The sequence below is a fragment of the Fistularia commersonii genome, chromosome 26, assembly GCF_037954325.1.
Source record: "Fistularia commersonii isolate RoL2024-O1a breed Wild chromosome 26, RoL_Fcom_v1.0, whole genome shotgun sequence".
Lineage (NCBI taxonomy): Eukaryota > Metazoa > Chordata > Actinopteri > Syngnathiformes > Fistulariidae > Fistularia > Fistularia commersonii.
Window position 1 is genome coordinate 11404053 of NC_141309.1, and position 20509 is coordinate 11424561.

The window sequence follows — 20509 nt, forward strand, 5'->3', positions numbered from 1 at the left end:
TGTTAACCCCATCCTATATTTCGAGAAACTTGAATATGGGGAGGTCATTTTAAAAACAATACGATTAACTGATGTGCGTGGATCTATCCGTTTATAATGCTCTTTGGAGAAATGTATTTGCTCTTACAATACAATGGATAGCATTGCTTTTAATACAATCAACACGTAAGAACACAAGAGAGAAAACATGATGTGTTTTTTTATTGAAACAGTTTACTGATAAATGACAGGTGGATGTCATGAAACTTTGATTTTAAATCTAAAAAAAATCATGGGCTTAAAAAGTCATACATCATACTTAACATTGAATAGCAAGAGAATCCATGCTTCATAGCACACACTCAATTCACAAAGAAATCAGGCAAAATGCCCATTTGATTGCAATAAAAAATATTAAATCTTTTTTTCCCACTCTATCCATCTTTACATGGTACAGGTTTGTTCACTTTTTTAATAATATAAAATGCTTAATACTGATTGAGAAACACTGGAATTAATTTACAAACATAATAATAATTATAATATTAATAACAATAACAAACAATAATAACAATAACCATTAAATTCCTCCCCCCCCCCAAAAAAAAACAGAATGGAAGAAATCAGCCATTGCTGTTGCATCTTGGCCCACACAAACAATACCAAATGGCATTAACATATACCTGACACACAGTTACACACAAACACAGTATCAGGTCATTGTATTTCTCATTGCCATTTACAGTGTTATGGGCACATAGACAAGACACTCTAAAGCCTTCATGTGCCTCTGCAGGATTGAACTGACAAACCACATACTTCTCACGGTGTCAAGATTTGTTGGCCAACAGTGGCTGCCAAAAAGTTCCCCACACCTCAGCTCACAGGGCCCTAAAGTATTGGTAAAGGACCATTTTGTGTCTCAGCATTTAGAGGAAGGGAAAAACCTTCCAGGTGATAGAAATTTGTACCCATTGCCAGCAGGCAGTCTGACAGAGCGAGCACCAGGGCTACTGCTTGTGGAAATTGTAGGCGATGGGGCCCCTTTCCTTGGGTTGGAGCAGTGGTGTCCATTGGAAGAGTTCTTGTTACCCCTGTCTAGTGACTGTAGCCCCAGCTCTCGCAGCTCCAGGCTGTCTTGGGTGTCATTAGTGGAGCAATGGCGTGGGGAGAGGTTCAGAAGGTTTAGTACATCCCTTCCGGAAGATGGCAGAGTTGCGGGAGAACCGTGGACGGCTTTAACGGGGCCTAGATGTTGCTGTTGCTGAGCTGCAGCATTAGCCCAAAAGGTCTTGAGATTGTGGATGGCTTGGACTTTCTCATCAATGACCCCTCTTCTTAAACGGTCCAAATCTGGGACATCAGCTGATGTTGAGCAAGCAGAACCTGTGGAGGAATATGACAGGGCAGGAGATGGAGCACTGCCAACCGGTGACTGGTGACCAGAACTGGGAGATACATTACTGGGGGAACGAGATATGTGGCCACTGTATGGAGAACTTGGGTACTTCAATTTGAATTGTGCATGGCTGTCCAAGGTGGGCGAAGGATGGCTGCTGTCCTTTTGGGAAGACTCAGAGACAGCAGGACTATTGTAGCCGGAGCTTATTTTCTGCAGCGAGGAAGAACGAGAGGGGGGTTTGGGTCTTGGGGAGGAGTGCGCACGGCCACTAGCGCTGCTGTTAGGACGGCTGAATGCACTGGTTTCAGAAGACCGGAAGGCGCTGCTTTGAGATGAGTTTCCCCCTGCTGTCCCACCATCTGCCCTGGCCCGCTGTAGACTACCAACTGCCTGTAGATGGCTCTGGGTCTCCTCCAAAATCTTCTGGGCTAGCTCCTGAGGATCCAGAGGAACTGTTTTTTCTTCCTGAGACTTGACGGTGCTGTCTGTCTCGGTGCTGGACTGGTCAGATTCACCTGTGTCTGAACTGCTCACCTTACCCACCTTTTGGAAAGATGAGTTCGGACTTGGCACAAGACATGTCTTGACGGGGGAGGTGGGGGTGCTTACACTGCCTCTTGATGACACTGATACAGTGTAGCCTCTTCCTGCGCCGGTCATGGACCCGCCAACAACCACTCTGCCTCCGCGGTGGTGCCGTTGGCCGTGGCCTGGCGGAAGAGGCAAAGAGTCACAGTGACTTCCCAGTGGCTCACTGCTAATAATAGAAAACCCCTCATATTCCTCTTCATCTCCCCTGGCTCCTGCCATCGCAGCAGTAGCCCCATGAGGAGAGGAGCGACTACGGGGAACATGAGGGTGCTTGTGGGTTGAGTAGTGTGCTGTGGTTCCGCTGCGGTGCCGATGATTGAGAAAATCACAATCTGACTTGGAAGCAAAGCTCATAGAGGAAGCTACAGAGCTGAGGCTATAGACAGATATGGCATCTGATGCCTGATTGTCCAGGCAAGGGGGAGAGAAGGGAAGGCTGGAGTAACCCATGGGCAGGGGATTAGACACAGATTGGGCTGAAGCGAGAGATTCAAGGGAAGATGAGCTGTCCAGGCTCAGACGCTTAGGAAGTTCCGTGGAGTCTTTAGAAAAAGACAAAAGAACAAAAAATGAATAAAAGTGCAACCAAAGTACAGCACACTGTAATTGCCATTTTGAAAACCCACGGCCACCGTAAAAAAAGTTATACATACCAAATAGTGCCAGCAGTGACTGCAAAGCAAAGTGCAAGGTGCGGCGGTTAGCTAATTTGCCAGTTTTTAGCACCACTTCTTCTTGGCCAACCTCACATAAGTCAAACCCTGCATTAAAACAAATCACAATGCAATTTAGCAAACTTATGTGTCAGCAAAAGTGTCAAGTGTAGTTGGTGTGTACAGGACATCAAGACAGCAAGGAATTCTGACTCACCAAGAGCAGCCAGAAATTCATGGCATCCTGGCAGTCTCCATAGCTGTACACTAATGGACACCTGAATGGGCAGGAGAGAGAAATCCTGTTCTTTCTCACCTGTCTGGAGCTGGACAAACACCTGATGAAGCTGAGGAAGAAAAACAGGGCACAAGAGAAAAGCTGTGATTGTAAAGGAGGCCGCACAATGGAAAAAATAATATGACATGTACATGTGATGTCATTATGGAAAAAAATCTATATAATCAAACAGTCTTTTTTCTTCAGTCAGAGATGAATAAAGTACCTACTTGGGATGATTATTTCATATAATTTTCATCAACTTGAGTTGGTTCATTTTACTATTTAGAATGTTATGAAAGACAACTGAGGACAAAAAATACTTCCGCAAAGCAGCAGAGGTTTTAAGCTTAATGAGGTTTACATGCTCCCATGAATTTTTGTTTGGGGATTACTTGGCTTGAAACAGGGACACTATTGTCAAGCTGACGTAAGTGTTCAGAAAGTAGAAACATGCCGTCACTCTTTATGATTATAAGAGAGGTTTATTTTTACATCACAGCCTAATCCTTTCTACCACCTTAAAACAATCCTCTGACCTGTAATGAACCACAGTTGTAAATCCTTAAATACAGTAAAATCTCCTTGGGGGAGTGGAGAAATGAATAATATAAAACAATATGCAAGTGAGATAATAAAAATCATGCATTTTCTACTCACAAGCATGGCATTTAAGAATGTTTAACAAGACAGAATGTGAAACAGGCTACAGTGGGATAAGCACATGTAGGTGAAGCCACACTTACCATAGCCACCATATTTTTAACAGCCTTCAGAGCACATGTTAGGAGGAGGGGAGAGAGAATAGGTATTTAATTGCATGCATACAGGCCATTCATGAGGGGCATATAAGGGTCAATAAGAAGAGTATTGTATTATATTGAAAGGTAACAGTAGTATACAACACAATTCCTTGAAGAAAAAGAGTTTAATGCATCTGCCATATGCAGATTGGGTTCAGAGTATCTTGTGTGTATGATGCAAAAAATATTTTCAATACTGCGGACCTGTATGAAAATAAATTGAAGCAATTGATAGCAACATGCAAAACAGAGATGAACATTAGTTCTTTGGCATGACACGCTTGTGTGTAAGAGGGGAGAAGTCAGCTTAGCTCATCAGTTACACCCTACACTTGAAGGATTGCCTTGTTAGGTATAAATGCAGCATTTCAATGCAGATAATAGTGCCGTTTGGATTTCTGTGTATTTAATCCTGATGTTATATAGTTAAAAAATAGTGTATCCCTGTCATTCCCCCTGTGGCAAAAACCTTATAGAACAAAGGCCCTGAAAAGGACCAAGAGCAAAATCTGAAAAATCTTGCATTCCTTTACCCTGTTAATGAGTTGCTCCCCTGCCTCAGAAGCTGTGATCAGTTTGCACAAAGCCTGGAGAGCTGGTGGTGGCAGGCCTAGAGAAAGAAATTAAAGGAAGATTTTCATTTTTCTTATTTTTCAAATGCTCATCAAACCTCTGTCGAAATGACACGATGATTTAAACGACGGTATCTTATGGCAGGATACAAAATGTGCTTGCAAAGACTGACTCAGTTTTTGATGACAAAACCCTGGTACGGAATTATTTTAAATAATTTTGTTGCTGACACATACCCAATAGAGACTGTAAGGTGGTGCTGCACTGCTGCAGCCTGTCTCCTGGATCAGCAGTGGGAAAGAAGACGGCAGCTGGGATACCAGTGCCTGCAGAGTCAAGACGGAAGCCTACAGCTGTCAACAAGGCCTGCCAGCCAGGCACTCCCCCCACCTTGTTCTCCACACTCTGCTGGGACGTGTACATGGAGTTACGCTGACAATTCTGGATCCTTTGTAGAGATTTCTCCACCTACAAGCAGTGCAGCAATAGTCTGTGTTAGTCTTGAAATATGTATTGCAAATATATCCTTATGTGCTTATGTCTCACCAGGTGGAGGAGAACTCTTAGAGCATCACGAGCACGATCTGGATACTGCAGAATCTCAGCCAAAGCTTGTCCAATGAGGGAGGAGGGGCTGTTTAGCTTCACATCGCTGCCTATCAGCATGTATCCTGAACAGAATAAAAGTGTTAACATGGGGGACTTGGTTGCTAAATGCACTGAATTATTTAAATCGTGTGTCCGCAAATTCAAAAAATGCATTACTAACCAGCCCAGTTTGATGGATGTGAATACTGCTTGCTGCTTTGGACAGTTTTCATGGCATCTGCCAGTGCTGCACTAGCTTTGGTCCCATTTAGAAGAGCGGTGTAGAACGCATGGACAAAAACCTTGGATGCTGCAACAGGGACAGGCCACAAGGACACAAGGACACACTGAGCCCCAGCGGCCAGGAAGGACCGAGTCAATCCCACAACACCATCTGCTGTCACCTTGCTGCTGGATTCCAGGTATGAACTGAAATAAAATAAACACAAAAACAATCAAATTAAGACACCTTCAAATTTCTGGTTTTAATTTCAGATACGTTTCTGATTTGATATGCTTTTCTCTTTATTGGATATGTTATGCTTGTACATCGCACCCGACACTTAAATTTGTAACGTTATTGTATTGTCGTTTGTGCCTCAATCAATGTGGTTGTAGTTTTTAAAAATGAATACAAAGAAATTGAGTTAAATTAGTATCAACCTGCATCATTAAATCTATTCATCCACCTACCCAAGCACCACCAGCTTGACAGGTAACCTTAGATCCAAAATATCTGCAGCTGTGAGCAGGAACTCCTGCAGAGAAGGACTGTCACAGATGCTCTCCACATCACTGCTGTCATCCTGCATGTGGAGAGACTCTGGGATTGTGTAGCCACTTCCTACTGAACCTTTTCTTCCACGGCCACTGCTTCCTCTCCTTCCCCCTGCACCTCTCCCCACTGTTCCCACTCCCACGCTTGCAGTTGCCCCACCAGCCACAGCATCTGGATTTGGAGTAAGTACCAGAGCTGCCAATTTCCAAGAAATGTGGGTTGCAAAGTGGGCACACTCAGCTTGTGTGAGGGCACTCATAACTCTCTCCTTGGTGGCTAAAGGGCCAGCCAAAGGTTGGCATCCTAGCAGCTCAGCCACCATAAGAGCTTCTTCTTCTGCAGATGGCATAGGTCCCCACAGCCAGCGGTCCATCACAGGTGATGGAAGTCTGGGGTTCCCCACCACTGCTGCCATTGAGACACCACCACAAGGAGCTGGTCCAGGACGTCGGGAGTGACCCTGAAAACAGAAATTAAAGGTTAAATTATATTTTCATAATCAAAAAACAACACATTATATCAATACATTCAGGATGAATAAATAAAGTAAAATTTGGCTACTAGTTTCAATGAGAATTTTGCCAATAATTAATGTACATTCTAGCTAAAAAGTGCAACCTTTGCAGTGGATCCAAGGCCATGGATTGAGGGAACAGCAATGAGGCTGAAGCGCTCATACAGGTATTCATTAGAGGAGCTTCCCTTAAGCAATGCAAAAGGGATAAGGTACAGCTCTCCCTCCAACACCATCACCAATTGCCTGTGTCTTCCCACAGGCCCACTGGAGTGCATCAAACCCTGCGGGACAGAGACATCAGCATGACTATACATGATAGAAATTGATACGGTGTTTTTCCATTTCTTAGCAACTACTCAAATGCATATCAAATGCACACAGACTTGTAAAAAATACACAGGGAACAATCTATGGAGGTCACACTCACCCCTTCCATAGGTGCAATGAGCAAATCATAAAGTGCCCGTAGAGGAGGTTTCCCCAGATTGCTGGAGCGACGAGGTAAGGACGAGTTACCGTCTTTGGAAGGTGACATGGTGTTACTGAACAGGCTAGTCATACTCTGGCAACTCCTGCATTAGCACAAACACATAACAACACATATTATCAATTCGTTTTATTCATTTGTAAATGATGCCAAAACACCACGCATTTAGTGTACAGTACACTGAAAACTTTTTTTACATGCACTTCATTAAGAAGGTATGCATAAACAAATTTAAATGCTATATGATATATACATGAATTTTGAGTTGTCTAACCACATTGTTGCACATGCGTTTTACACAAATGCTGAACACAGTTTGTGGATGAAACTGGATATTTAACATGCTCTTTTTCAGAACTGTATACATTAAAAGACATACAGGCTTCAATATGCTTCAATAGAATGTGTTGAAATGTTTATGTTGGAATAAATGATTTATTCTTTATCATTTATTTTCAACATTTGACAGTATCCATAGCTGTAATAGACAGACACTAAAAATGATCAACTGAAATTCAGTTATTGCCATTTATTACTTTGTGTTCAATCACTCTCTGCTCCTGCCAAAAAAAATCTCACTGCTGTGTGTCCTTGACATCTGTGACAAACAAATAGCAGCACAGACAAAGATATACAAATCCTCTACCAACATTCAGGGTCACCCTTGAGTCACAGTGGGAGAGTCAGTAACAATTCCAGCATAATAATGACTCAAGTATAAAGATGTTTCTCCAAAAGCTATTCCTTTACAATCTCCAATTCGATTGCCAAAGCTGTTACACCGTTCATCGAGTCTTCTCAATGGTATCTCATTTTACTGAAAATAAGCTGAAACAAAGGAATGTTGGGTCGTTTTATATTTCTCCACTAGATGGACCTATTGGGCAAATCTTCGCCGTTACGCCTGCTGCAGTAAATCACAACCTCTAGGAATTTAGTCGAATCACCACAGGAGACAGTGGAATGTCTTACAGACTGTCCGTTAAAAATCGGACATTTCAATGTTGCAACAATGTTGTTATCTCAGAGGACATGGCGGTTTGTACAAAAGGCAATATAAACCAAGAGCCTGTGACTTTAAGGAATGCCTCGTGATCCAAGCGTGAGCTCTTTGCTCAGACACGACATACTGAGAACTGTGTTAAAGATGGCTGTGGGGTAGAAACCCTTTGCTGTAGGCACGTAGGGCCAACTGGTGTGGCCACAATTGCCACTGTCCGCCATCTGCTCCACCAAACAGAATTTCTTCCGGGCCCCAGCCAACACATATCTATCGTGCCCTTCTGGTAGCCCTGTGTCACTGGCTTTTCTCCAGCCTCCTAACACTCAGTTGTTCTCTTGAGCCTTGGCAAGGTCTGCTATGGGGAAGCAAACGATTGTTTGTCAGCTTGACAGAATGGGAGAACGAGAGAAGATTCAATAATAATAAAAGTAGAGTGGCGAGGTTGAAGGTGAGGATTTTCTATTCACACCTGCATAGTTAACTGCAGTTCGAGGGTAAACCCAGTTCAGTCTGGAATATTGTACTCCACTTAAGACTTTAAAGAAAGTGGAGGTGGGGCATTCCTCTACCGATCTAAGAATGCTTCTGGTCACCAATTCAACACCTGTGTAAAACAGCAGTACAGCTTCAACAAAACCCCAGAAACTGGCGACTTCCTTCTTCACACCTATAGTGGAATGCCAGATGGCTATATACGTTCACATTCCTACCTGAGGCTATCAGACTTTTTAGCCGCAGGGAATCTCAAAATCTTTGTACTTAAGACCTTAAGACACTTTATAGCCTTGACTTGTTACTTTGACACTTTATAGTTTTATTTGGATTTCTTATTCTCCCTCCCTTTTTTATACTGTTTATACAATTTCCTACAATTATTTATTATTGTTATGTTTTATGTGAAACTCTGGCACAACAATTTCCTTTGGGATAAATAAAGTTGTTCTTATTCTTATTCTTATTCTTATTCTTATTCTTATTCTTATTCTTATTCTTATTCTTATTCTTAATATAAATGGGCGGTTCCGTCTAAACAAACAGAGCATCTTGATGGTGAAGGGTTTTTGTTTTACCAAACTTTTGTAGAATCTCTGAATAAAAGTGGCCAATGTTCAAAACTGGCAACATAATAAAGCTCCACAAACAAATTTAGTTATGATAGTCCATCAATTATATTCAGTAACACATCAGGGTGATTAGATATATAATTATATATAATCTCTTCGCTTTCTCATAGCAATGCCTCTGAGTTGGTGTAGATTGGATCTATTTAGTGATAATTCAAGATGACGATATGACATAATGAACATATTCTTATTCATTAGAGGTATACAGGACTGTCTCATAAAATTAGAATATTGTGATAAAGTTCTTTATCTTCTGTAATGTAATTACAAAAACAAAAATGTCATACAGTCTGGATTCATGACAAATCAACTGAAATATTGCAAGCCTTTTATTATTTTGATATGGCTGATTATGGCTTACATCTTAAGAAAACACAAAAATCCTATCTCAAAATATTAGAATATCATGAAAAAGTAATTTTTGTTTTTTTAATTGCATTACAGAAGATAAAGAACTTTATCACAATATTCTAATTTTATGAGACAGTCCTGTATTGTTCTCATCACTATTTTCATGCTAATGCCATTGATGTAGACCGGACCTCTTTATTCAGTCCTAATTAAAGAGGAAAACATTATACTGTAAGAAGCATAAAACTTAACATGCCAGGGGAAAATGAAGTAAAAGAAGGCTACACCTAGTTTATCTTGACATCCACATCCTAAAATTTATTTGTATGAGTTTTTCTTCATTTTCTTTTGCTTAAGCATTGAGATAGATGATAGGCTCCTAGGCATGAGGAGCTTTATAATTCAGAGTTTTTGAGGCCCAAAAAAATGGATTATTACCGGGAGCCTATTAAACGGGTTTAATGAGCACCGAGACTCAATTAAAGCTGGAATTACCCTCTCATCAAAGAGCAGCTCAACTGTGGACGAGGACAAGGAAATATGACCCAGACACACATGCACACATACACACATTCTGTTGGTATACATTACCAATCAGCACAATGTAAATGAGCACTTTGCACAGTACCATACAGCGATAATTTGAGAAACCTCTTGGCAGACATGGTCTCTGTGCTTGTGTCTGGCATGTATATGCACGTTTGCACACACACACGCACACACACACACACACTCACACACACACACACACACACACACACACACACACACACACACACACACACACACACACACACACACACACACACACACATACACACACATACACACACACACACCGCCCAATCAGAGTAGGCAGATGATAAGAGCTTTAGAAGCTTGGCTCGACTCAATCTATTTAATATGAAGAATTCACAAGCTGCTTCTGCATAGGCTGAACAATGGAGAAAAGACTCTATTCACACATGAGTCACAATATCAGTGAATCTACTAATCTTAAGAGAATTTTCAAAATCTATTTTTCCCCCTCATTTTCATATTTTTTTTAATATATTTAAACAACTGGTTTCTCTCAATCAGAGCTGTCTTCCTTTGAGTACAGCAATGTTCGAGATTCTCCTACCTGTTGAACAGGTTGTTTCTGGACACCATGCGTAAGAAGCCTGTTGGATCAGTGACAGAGTTGAGCTTATTGTTGAGCTCCTCAAATTGTTGGTCCAACAAATCCCCTGCCTCACTCTCTGTCTCGCTGCTTGAACACCCTCTAAAACAGAGAGAGAATACAGAGAGGGATGGATCGTGACAAACATGCACAGGCATTGTAATGTTGGCAATGCACTTCAGCAAAAACAGACTTAAATTGTGTCTTTGGATAAATCAACTGAACCCATTCTTTATCAACCCACACTTACACACACTGTTAAAACTACATGCTTGGCCTAATTTACCGAGCTTGGTCCAGGCCACTGGCACAAAGCAGAGATAAATCCTTTCATAACAACGCGGATGATGTTGATCCTGTCATTGGAAAGTCAATGCGCCCCAACCTGCAGTCACTTCTTTCCACAATACACACGTGTGTGAAACACGCGTGTGTATTGTGGAAAAGAAGTGTGTGTGTGTCTCTGCATGCGTCTGTGTATGTTTGTGAAAATATTCCATATGTTGATAAATGTCTCTGTTTAATATAATGTTTTTGCTTTTCCTGTCTTTGATACCCTTTCCCTTTTCTTCTATATCCAATTCATGATCTCCTTCCACTCAGTGTAGGGTGATGACTCTCTCCACTATGTAGAATGAATGGGCTGGTAAGTGGTGCCATATTGTGCCCATCGAGGCGCACTGGTGTGTGTGCAGTTTTCCACTGGAGGACTAAATGAGCTGGTAATGGGGCAGGAGGGCCAGACTGCTGGGTTGGCTGAATTTGGCACTGGGAGGACCAGCTGGATACCATGGATCAAACACCAACTATAGAAATGAGGCTAATGATAAAAGTGATGGAAATCCATGGCAATTTTTATTCTCAATATACTTCATTGTATTTTTCATTTCTGACTGAGTCCCTCTGGCAACATACCATGTTCTCCATAAGGTCTTTATCCAACAGTTGCCGTTATTTGGCTTTTTTACTACTCCATTGATCTTACTTCTGCACTCTCTTCCTCCTTTCTTAATACGCAAAGAAAATCCATCCTCCGTTCCTTTTACCTGTCAGATTCGCTGTTTGTTGGGCGGGTCCATCAGTTTGCCCATCCAAAGAATCATTATTTCATCTCATTTATTCCCACTGGGGGAAAAGTGCATACTTAAAATAGCTAGAGGAGGCCTGTCATCAGAAAGTGCAATGGAGCAGAAAAGCAGTGAATTACACATGCTTTCTGAATGATGAAATTGCCCTTCTTTATCTAAGTCAAAGATAAAGGGTGGTGTTTTTTTGAAAGGGTGTATTCATATATTCTGTTATATTATTGTTTGAAAAATATGTTTTGCATTGGAATGTGACAAATATGTACACATTAGAATTCAGAAATACCTGATGCTATTATGATAACGGTAAAGATGAAACATACCTGCTGTAATAAGACTCGACTCCCAGAGCCTCACGAGCATTGCCAATGTGCTGCTCCAGTGAGGAGCCACTGATCAGCACGCTACCACCACCCTCCTGGAATTCAGACCCTCCTTCTGAGACCCCTTCACCTAGGTATACCTCATGAAATTTTAGGATACCTGTGGAAAGAGAATGGGAAACCATGGGTTGTATCTGCGTGAAAGCTGAATGCAAATGATTAACACATACAAAGTAAATTCTTTCACTTCCTATTTTTTGAATAGGTCTGTATTTATTGCATTACACTGTATTACATTACATGACACTGCATAATGTAGGACAAGATCAGTCTGGAGCTCAGAAAAGTAATGCAAGCAGATCCATTTACTTTCAAACAGTGATTTTGTTGGAGGTCTGCGCTTTAGCTTTAGCAGTGTTGAAAAAAAAATTGAAGCAGATTTTTATTAAACTTGTTGGATTACTGGGATGCAGCAAGGAAGAAAGGATTACATTTTGGGGGAGGATAGGAAATGTTTTGTTTCATTCTCAAAAAATCCCCTGAGAGAAATGATGGGAGGCTTCTTGTCAGTCCATTTAATTTAATATGAAAATGAGCATCATATTTGAATTGATGTATTTATCTGTTTTAATGTTCATTCAGGTCTGTAAACGCTTTGAAATCAAGTAATTGGAATGTCTATCCCTTTTAATTGACTGCAATATCTTCCCACTAGATCACTATTGTGTGCCAGTTGGATGGCAGGGAATGCCAGGAAGTGACAGACAGACGATTAGTGAGCAAGTGCCTCCCTCTTAGCTTTAGGCAGTGCTTTATAGATCTTTGGTCTCTGTTGTTTTCTCCCATCTGCATGACTAGTGCTAGGGGACCAAGTTCATCTGATTGCTTGGTAGCCTGGATTCTAAAAAATGTCAAAGTCTGGTTATACGGTACATGGTTCAAGGCTCTCATTTCCACCGCATATAACAAAGATCATAGGGAAGCCAAAAAGTATCGCAACCACAGGAGTCATGTGTCATGCACTGTATTTCCCAAAGCAAAAAAGAAATGTATTGTTCTTATCGAAACGAAATATCACAAACTCATATAAAAGGGTAGCCTGATATCCACTTCAACTGTTACCACTGCAGCACATTAAAGAGAGACAGAAAGACAATCCTAGATGAGGCGAAAGACTCAATAGAACAAACGTGATGGGGATAACTAAGCTCCTTAAAAGATGACAGATCTAGTGACAAAACACATGCTGTGGCAAGGAGTGTTTTCCTTTTGCTGTGCGGGATGTTGTTGGCCTTGTTTGGATGTGTCACTACAAATTAACATGGTTCATTTGTATAATTCCTCTAGGGTAAGAAAGTTGGTGGGGCGTAAGACCCAACTGTGAAGTGGCAGGTGGCACTGAAGCTTTGTGTGAAAGCCAGCCTGCCTATAAAGTATCTTTATCTGAAAATAAGCTAAAATAAGCCTTTTGGTCTGTCATTGTTTTTGACTTGATCGAGCAATTTGTGTCAGGATTTTATTAGAGCTCCCTGTTTTTAATGACTGTAAACAATTCTACAGTGACATCATTCCACAGATTACATGTTGCAGCAAAAACACAGCATTAGTTATATTTAGATGTCAAACACATTAGGGCAGTAGATCAACATTGTTACTTCTTACCTGCCCCTGGAGCTAGCAGCCAGCTGTACAGATAACCGGCCGCCATGGAAAAGTACAGTACGAGGGCCCTCTGGCTGTTCACCGTGTCCAAAATGTGTTCCACTGTTACCGGGGTATAGGGGTCTGATTCCTGTTGGCCCGTCTGTCTCTCGACTAACAGATCGGCGAAAGCTCGCGTCCGACCTCGCTCTGCCACCGCCAGGGCCTCATCATGGTGACCTGTGGTGTTGATCGGTCACAGCAGATAGATGTGAGCAAAAACTGTACCTTTTTGCGACAGGGTAGTTAAAAAATACACATGGAAAGTGAAAAGGTTGGTGGTGACTATGGGCATACCAAGACTGACAAGGACTCTTTGAAGTGCTTGGTAGCAAGAGGTTTGCAGGTCAAACAGGGATAGTTTATAGTCTGTGCTGTGCTGGGCTTCGTGCCGGATGGTCTCAAAGAGTGCAGATGCCCGGTACAACTGTAGATTAGAAATAATAATGATCAAGTTCATTGAGATACATTGGGGACATTGTTAACTTTAAAATCATACTTTGGCTATTTCTGGATCAGTGCAGGCATTTTGTTCGGTAAAACCATGGATAAGGCACTTTGAAAACATTTGTCTACCAAGCATAACAATATTAACATACATTTGCAGAACGCTCAAATGATTTCTGCCACTAGGGGGTAGCATCATGCCTCCTTGATACAACCTCTTTACTGCTCCTACCTGTGAATTGAGCTGCGTGAATGTAACTGGGATTACCATGGCAAACACGTAAAAACCACAGAAGTGAATAGGAATGATAGATTCTAAAGAAAAGTTCAACTATTATTGAGGCATCTTGGACTGGCATGGTGACCTCAATAGGTCTGTCTAGGTTGTGTTGGAGGAAACAGGAGAGAGAGGGAGAGTGAGTTGTGTGTTGCACACTACCTCAGCAAAGCTTAGAAGAAGTGCTGATTCATGGATGCTTTTATTGATTTCCTATTTCTACACTTATAGCCACCCTGTAGAATGACTGAGACTGCTTTCAAGTCACCCTCCAGGAGGCCATGGCCAGCAGAGAGGCTAAAGCACTCTGTTCACACATCCTGACCACTGGTCATATAAGACAAAGAGCTGCAGTAATGAAAAGCTTGCCAGTGAGGATAAAATGGGCTGTCTCAGCACTGTTGGTTTGGTAAGAGACTAAGAAATAGAAAAGTGTGTGAGTGTGTGTATGTGTGTGTGTGTGTGCGCTTAACTATAAGCACACATATATGCATAAACTGTAGCTCATCTGGCATATCCCAAGGTCATGCGGGAAAGTATGTCAGAGGGAGAGAAGGGGGTGTGTTGAGATCGGCAGAGAACCTTTGAGCTTTGCTGCATTGCATGCATGTAGAAAGAGTGGCTGGTCCCAGGATAATTTTGCTGATAGGACTGCAATGATAGTTACATTTTTTTCAAAGTTGAGGAAGTAAACTAATTTCCTACAGTGCCTTTTGTCTGGCACGACACCTTTTGGCATTGATGAATAGAAAACGATCCCAAATGCGCTGCATCCGCAGTGACTTGTTTGGCAGTCGTGCAGATGAAATCTGCAACTTTCTCAGTTGATGTGCATCCAGATCTGACTCATGTTTTACCACCACAGACACTAACATGGCCTTTAACTGACATGTTCAGTAAACTTCAATGTCACACTGCATGAGTACGGCAAGCGGTTTAATACGCACAAACAATCTGTATAAAATAGTCTCCCTGGGGAACTGTGTACTTTGACAAATATATCAGAGGTAAGCAAAATGCTTCATCTACTGCAGACCTGTGAAATGTACAATCATGTTTTTATACGAAAATCTGTGTGTCTCCAGGGTAGCGTACAGGTAGCAGATTAAAATTGTGACGTCAATTTGTGAGTCGCTAGCAACGATAGCATGGCAGAGTGCAAATATACATTTGATTTTGAATATATATTCAGTCAATAAAGAACACCAGTTCAAGAATTATCATTCCACACCAACGTATGCCTCATGAATTTCAAAAGGAGCGTGGTAAAGTGAAATGGATTATTACCAAGGCTATTGGTAGCAACAGGTCAGCTCATGAACAACCATTTACTCAACACACTGAGGACAGCAGTCTGTTTTTCAACAAGAGCTTCACTCATTCAACCATGAGCTGACACTAGGGGAAAAAAAACATTGCTGTGGTATGTGTGGGCAAAAGCATTGGATCAAGTAAGTTGAAGTATAGGCTATACAGAGTAAACAATGCAATTCTGCGGTTTGAAGGTCAAGTGTTAAAGGGTAAAGCGAAAGCCAACAAACACCAAAAATATGCATTGGTTCGCTGCTTCATTTTATGGAACACAAATTCCTCAATATGACTCATGAACCCTCACCCTCTGATCTAGTCACCACCTTTCTTCAGCCTTTCTTTCCACAAGTTTTCTTACAGATAATTGCAAACAGGAAAAACTACTTTAAGAAAACTAAAATGCAGGATGGGGGGAAAAAAAAAACCTATCTGGGTCACATGAATGTACATGGTTTGGTACGCATTATCACAAGGGTTTTTGACTACATTTTAGAAAAAAAGAAGAAGATGAATATCATCCCCGCAGACACACATGGCAGTCAATTTTGTTGGCTGACTGTTCACACATTTATTTGTGGATATACCAGCCAGATAAAAAGCACATCCGCTAAACTGTGGTGTGTGGACAGATGCAATGAGAGATGTTGAGTGGTTATTCCATGCTTGCCAGGTGGGCAGTGAGCTAAAGAAGAGCCAGAGTGTCTGTGAGACTCCTGAGACGATACGCTGAAATACAAAACAAATCTTCAATCATCTATCGGCCGTTTGCGGAGATGACAGCTTTTACCAACAGAACAGACCGCACCATTTTGCAAGAGGCCATGTTCAAGCTTTATACCCTTTCTGTTTTATCCACACATGTTATTCTATTCCCTTGGCTTGTCCTCGCACTGCGGGGGCATTATCGAAAGTGAATATTATCCTTCCTCTTATTTGAGTGCATTGCCATCTAAGTGATGTGTACTTGTTACAGCTTAGTTTAATTAACAAGAGAAGGATCTGCTCAGAGGAGAGAAGCTGGGAGAGGAGAGGATTCAGGTTTGCAATATGGAGGAAAACGGAGCAGATACTTCACCTGATGTTGGGCCTCCTCCAGATTCCCACTGGCCCACAGAGAAAGCCCAAGACGATGGCGGATCTTTGCCTCTTCCTCACGGCGAGCCAGCTGCTCTGCAAGTCGTAGGCCTGTCAGGCGGCAAAGAAATGGGAGCAGATGAGAGACAGCAGGGAGGGAGAGAGTGAAAGTTATTCAGAGCAGGCAGACTCTTAGGGGTCTTTCAGTAGTATCAGATGTACGCGTAGCATGAAACTGATGTTCTTATATTATTACTGCTTAGCTTTTAGGATAGACACACACACACACACACACACACACACACACACACACAATCCTGTCTCTGACAGAGGAGCACTATTTGGACTGCATTGTAATCAATGTTCAGGATTGACTGGCTGAGCAAACACCCACAGTAACATACACACACACTTAATACTGGCAACAAAGGAAGCCAAACAACAACATTAACAGGTCTGCAAATATTAGTGAAACACTGATGCGCTAATAATAGACTCAGTGCAAACTCCCTGTGCAAAGTTTACTTTATGATATTTTGTTTAGAGGCCTTGAGAGCTGCTCAAGAGACCACAGGAGGTGTGAATGTGAGTAAATGTGAGTGTGCGACTAGGTGTGTACGTTTAGCAAGCTGATCACCTGGCGAGTGTGCAGTTTGTTTTTCACGTTCAGTTACTCATGCAGTGAGTCGCGTGTCACGTCTTTGCATGTGTCCTTAGTCTGCCAGCAGACTACATGGTTCTGCCCAATTACTGAGATGAAAATACCACTCCATACAAGACAGTGACAAAAAAAACAGAAAAAGCAAGACGATCGGATACATATCACCCAAAAGGGTGCGAAATAAACAGCGTCTTGTCTGCAGTTCTTATTGCTTTTGTACAGATTTACGTACCATTGGTTCCATATGAACGTTTAATCTCTCTGTTAGCTCGTGCGATGGAAAGGGCTAAACATGATTTTGGTCAAGGAGCGCAAAAAGTAGGCCAAGCCGACCTAGTCCTCGACCCTTTTCTTAAAATTCCTGGAAAACAGTCTGTGGCTGGACCAGATAAGCCAAGAACAGAGAGCGTGACCCGGAAACAGTCAGCCTATTCAAGACCCAAGCGCACCACACAACCATAGACTTCATGGCTCCACTATGGCCGCGCAAGCCAGCAGCCTTTGAAGCCTGCAACAGTCTCCCCTCTCTCCTTATCTTTCCACACACCTTCTCTCTGTCTGCAAGCCTGCCCTCCTTCCTCATGCATCTGCCGCTTCGCTCTCCCTCTACCTCCTGTACTCATTTTCTCATCTCGTTGCCTGTGTCTCTGGCACCCCTCTGCTCTCTCTACCTGTTTCATCTTGACTGTGGCGGCAGTGCTTGTGGGGACTCGGCACTGCTTAGGGCTCATTAAGCACCGGAGCAAGAGAAAGGAAACACATCTAAATTATCCTTTTCATTCTCTGACAGCCTCACCCTTCGCTCATCTCAACTACATCTAGGAGCCTTTCATCTGCACACACACGCATGCACACTCACACGTACACAAACTCACAAACACACACACCATTTCTTTCCCTGAGCTGCTCTCTGATAGTTCTTTATGATCAAGCTGGAATGTCAACCAACTCTATGTTTTCTTTATTCTGCAGCTGACAGAAAAATAATACATGTGAATTATGACTCATTCTGATCTCTGCCACTCCTATCTGCCCGCCTGACATCTTTCTTTCTATCATCCCCCTTTCTCTCTTTCTCGCTTTTTCTTTGCCCAGTTTCATGCGGTGTGTGTCACTGTCGCTGTTGCGTGCCTTTGTCGGAGCTCACTGGCACAGTCACGTAGCATCAGCTGACATGAGGATGTGGCCGTGGCTGGCTGCACCACGAAGAGCAACTTGAGAACACTTAAAAGGCTGCTTGACAGCTGGGTGAGAGAAGCTCTGCAGCCCCTGAGGCCCAGGCACCTCTGCCTTCAGACATAAGCTTTAAGTGCAGACATCACACACACATAGCTTGGTAAAAGGCCACGGAATCTCAAGAGCTGCGAGAATAAGTGAGCTGAAAACCACACCTAGTCACGTATGCACACATGCACAAGACAACAGACCACTTTGATCATGAGCACGTGGAAAAATATGGTGGCTGAGAGAGGTCAAGGGATTGCATACCCATACTGTTTTCGCAAATGACAAGACCTCACAACAGCAACAACAGGATGCAATTATCTTGAGCAGTTTTTCTAAAACTGGCTCACGGTCATCTATGCATCACAACTTGTTGTTTACTTGCGCATTTCTAGACGCATATTCAAATCATATCATATATAGGCCTATATATTTCAGAAACCAAGGTCCTGATATTTAAGCTTTGTGTGTATCAGAGGGATTTTATTAACTCTGCACCTGCCAGTGAGAAATTCTGACTTATACTTTGATTTTTGCCTTAACCAATGCCTGTAAACCAGTAAAGGACAAAGGAAAGTAAAGTATTTGTTTCTAAATTTAATGATCACCAAGGGGCTACTAACCAAATTAAATTGTGACTGTCACCAGTTAACATGGGTGTGTTTCCTGAATACGCAAGTTGTAAAGTGGCACAAAATAAATCAAAATTAAAATACAAAATATTGAAAAAATGAAAACAATTTGGAGTTGACATTTTCAGAATGTGATGATGTGTGACATCCAAGGTTGAGCCCAGATATGAGAAAGTTTTTTGTTTTATTTGACCATCTCTTTTTATATTATTTCCCGTGCGAGAAATTTGGGTGTACAACTGACAATTTCTGTGTTTTTTTGAATACATTTGGAGTACAGGATGCACAGTTCTTTCTTGAAAGAAAATGAGTATTTCAAAGAAATTAGTTCAAGCCTCAACAATGCTGGTCACTTGATCACAATACACTTGAATTTGAAGTTCTTCTTGGGAAACTGCACATTTTTTAAAATTCCAAGTAAAATGAAAGGGTACGTTTGAAGACAATGAGCAAAGTCGCAAAATTGAAGTCTGGCAGATCAAAAGTGACTGTTGCTTTATTCTAAAAAACATAATATTTTTTTGGTATATAGGGTTTCTCTGTAAGTCTTCAATTGCACAACGTACCATTCCTTTCCAAAATCTTTAATTCACATATTCCTTAACTGGGATACATAACATTCTCCATTCCTGTATCCCACAGAGGGAATATTTTCCTCATGGATGTCGAGTGCAATGGCTAGAATCTTAACTATGGTACTATAGTAGTACTGTATGACTAAAAAATTCAATGCTTTTTTTTTGTGTCCTTGTTTGTGCAGCGCACATGTTCTTTAGGTCTTTCGGTCTGTTTGCTTTATGTTGTAGTGATGTATTTTCTTACTTTGTTATAGCTGCAACCTTCAGAACAAATCAGAGTACATTAATCCGGCAATACTTCTAAAAAAGGTGTCACTGTTTTGACACTGCGTCACTGTGCCACAAACCCGAAGTCTAACTGCACATAATCTATTCCTCCTCCAACTCTATGACATAAATTGAAGATTGATGAAAATGGAGAGCAGTTAGTTTATTTTGAAGCAGGAGTTTAAAGAGTTGGGTAAGTCACTATATTTTGCAAATCAGCTCTGGTGCTGATCTGCACCATATAAGCTGTTCTGACAAATGGAACAGAAGAGCTGAGAATGTTTAACACCTTTCCACAGGAATGAACTAATGAGCTGGTTAAGAAAGATTATGTTACAAGGGTGTGCTTTATGTGTACGTCATTTTAGTTGAGAGCATCTGATAAGTCCAATTTTGAGATTGTGATAACAAACAAATACATAAAATGATTAGAATATGCCAGGAATCCATACATATACTTAGATTTTAAAAATGTACACCATACAAAATATGTAGATTTAATAAATTATGCATTTCACCGAATAAATTATTTTGCTGTCTTTTGGCTCAAGCTGGTAAACGACTGTCATGTATTGAGATACATTTACATTTACACATATATTTTTGTTTTTGAAATTAACAGTTGTAATCTGCAGTTAAAA

At 41.5% G+C, this 20509-nt stretch overlaps 1 protein-coding gene and 1 long non-coding RNA gene across 4 annotated transcripts in view; one reads left to right on the forward strand and one right to left on the reverse strand.

The window, feature by feature from the left end:
* Nucleotides 1–183: 183 nt before the first annotated feature.
* The window catches only part of LOC147218597 (tetratricopeptide repeat protein 28-like), a 127030-nt gene continuing 106704 nt past the window's right edge, over nucleotides 184–20509 (reverse strand). The window contains exons 9-25 of one of the 3 annotated variants that reach the window (XM_086174248.1): nucleotides 16508–16617; nucleotides 13695–13824; nucleotides 13359–13577; nucleotides 11697–11856; nucleotides 10250–10390; nucleotides 6589–6733; nucleotides 6263–6442; nucleotides 5560–6104; nucleotides 5048–5295; nucleotides 4825–4949; nucleotides 4515–4746; nucleotides 4239–4315; nucleotides 3649–3672; nucleotides 2843–2972; nucleotides 2626–2733; nucleotides 1925–2514; nucleotides 184–1816 (exon numbers count right to left, since the gene is read on the reverse strand). In XM_086174248.1, coding sequence (XP_086030374.1) covers nucleotides 902–1816; nucleotides 1925–2514; nucleotides 2626–2733; nucleotides 2843–2972; nucleotides 3649–3672; nucleotides 4239–4315; nucleotides 4515–4746; nucleotides 4825–4949; nucleotides 5048–5295; nucleotides 5560–6104; nucleotides 6263–6442; nucleotides 6589–6733; nucleotides 10250–10390; nucleotides 11697–11856; nucleotides 13359–13577; nucleotides 13695–13824; nucleotides 16508–16617 — 4079 coding nt within the window. In that variant the 3' untranslated portion in view covers nucleotides 184–901. Of the gene's footprint in view, nucleotides 2515–2625; nucleotides 2734–2842; nucleotides 2973–3648; nucleotides 3673–4238; nucleotides 4316–4514; nucleotides 4747–4824; nucleotides 4950–5047; nucleotides 5296–5559; nucleotides 6105–6262; nucleotides 6443–6588; nucleotides 6734–10249; nucleotides 10391–11696; nucleotides 11857–13358; nucleotides 13578–13694; nucleotides 13825–16507; nucleotides 16618–20509 lie in introns of all 3 variants that reach the window. The other 2 variants (XM_086174246.1, XM_086174247.1) reach the window with 2 other exon arrangements.
* LOC147218598 (uncharacterized) lies at nucleotides 6065–6653 on the forward strand. The gene is made up of 3 exons (XR_015108820.1): nucleotides 6065–6123; nucleotides 6271–6325; nucleotides 6421–6653. It is a non-coding gene; the product is annotated as an uncharacterized LOC147218598 (long non-coding RNA).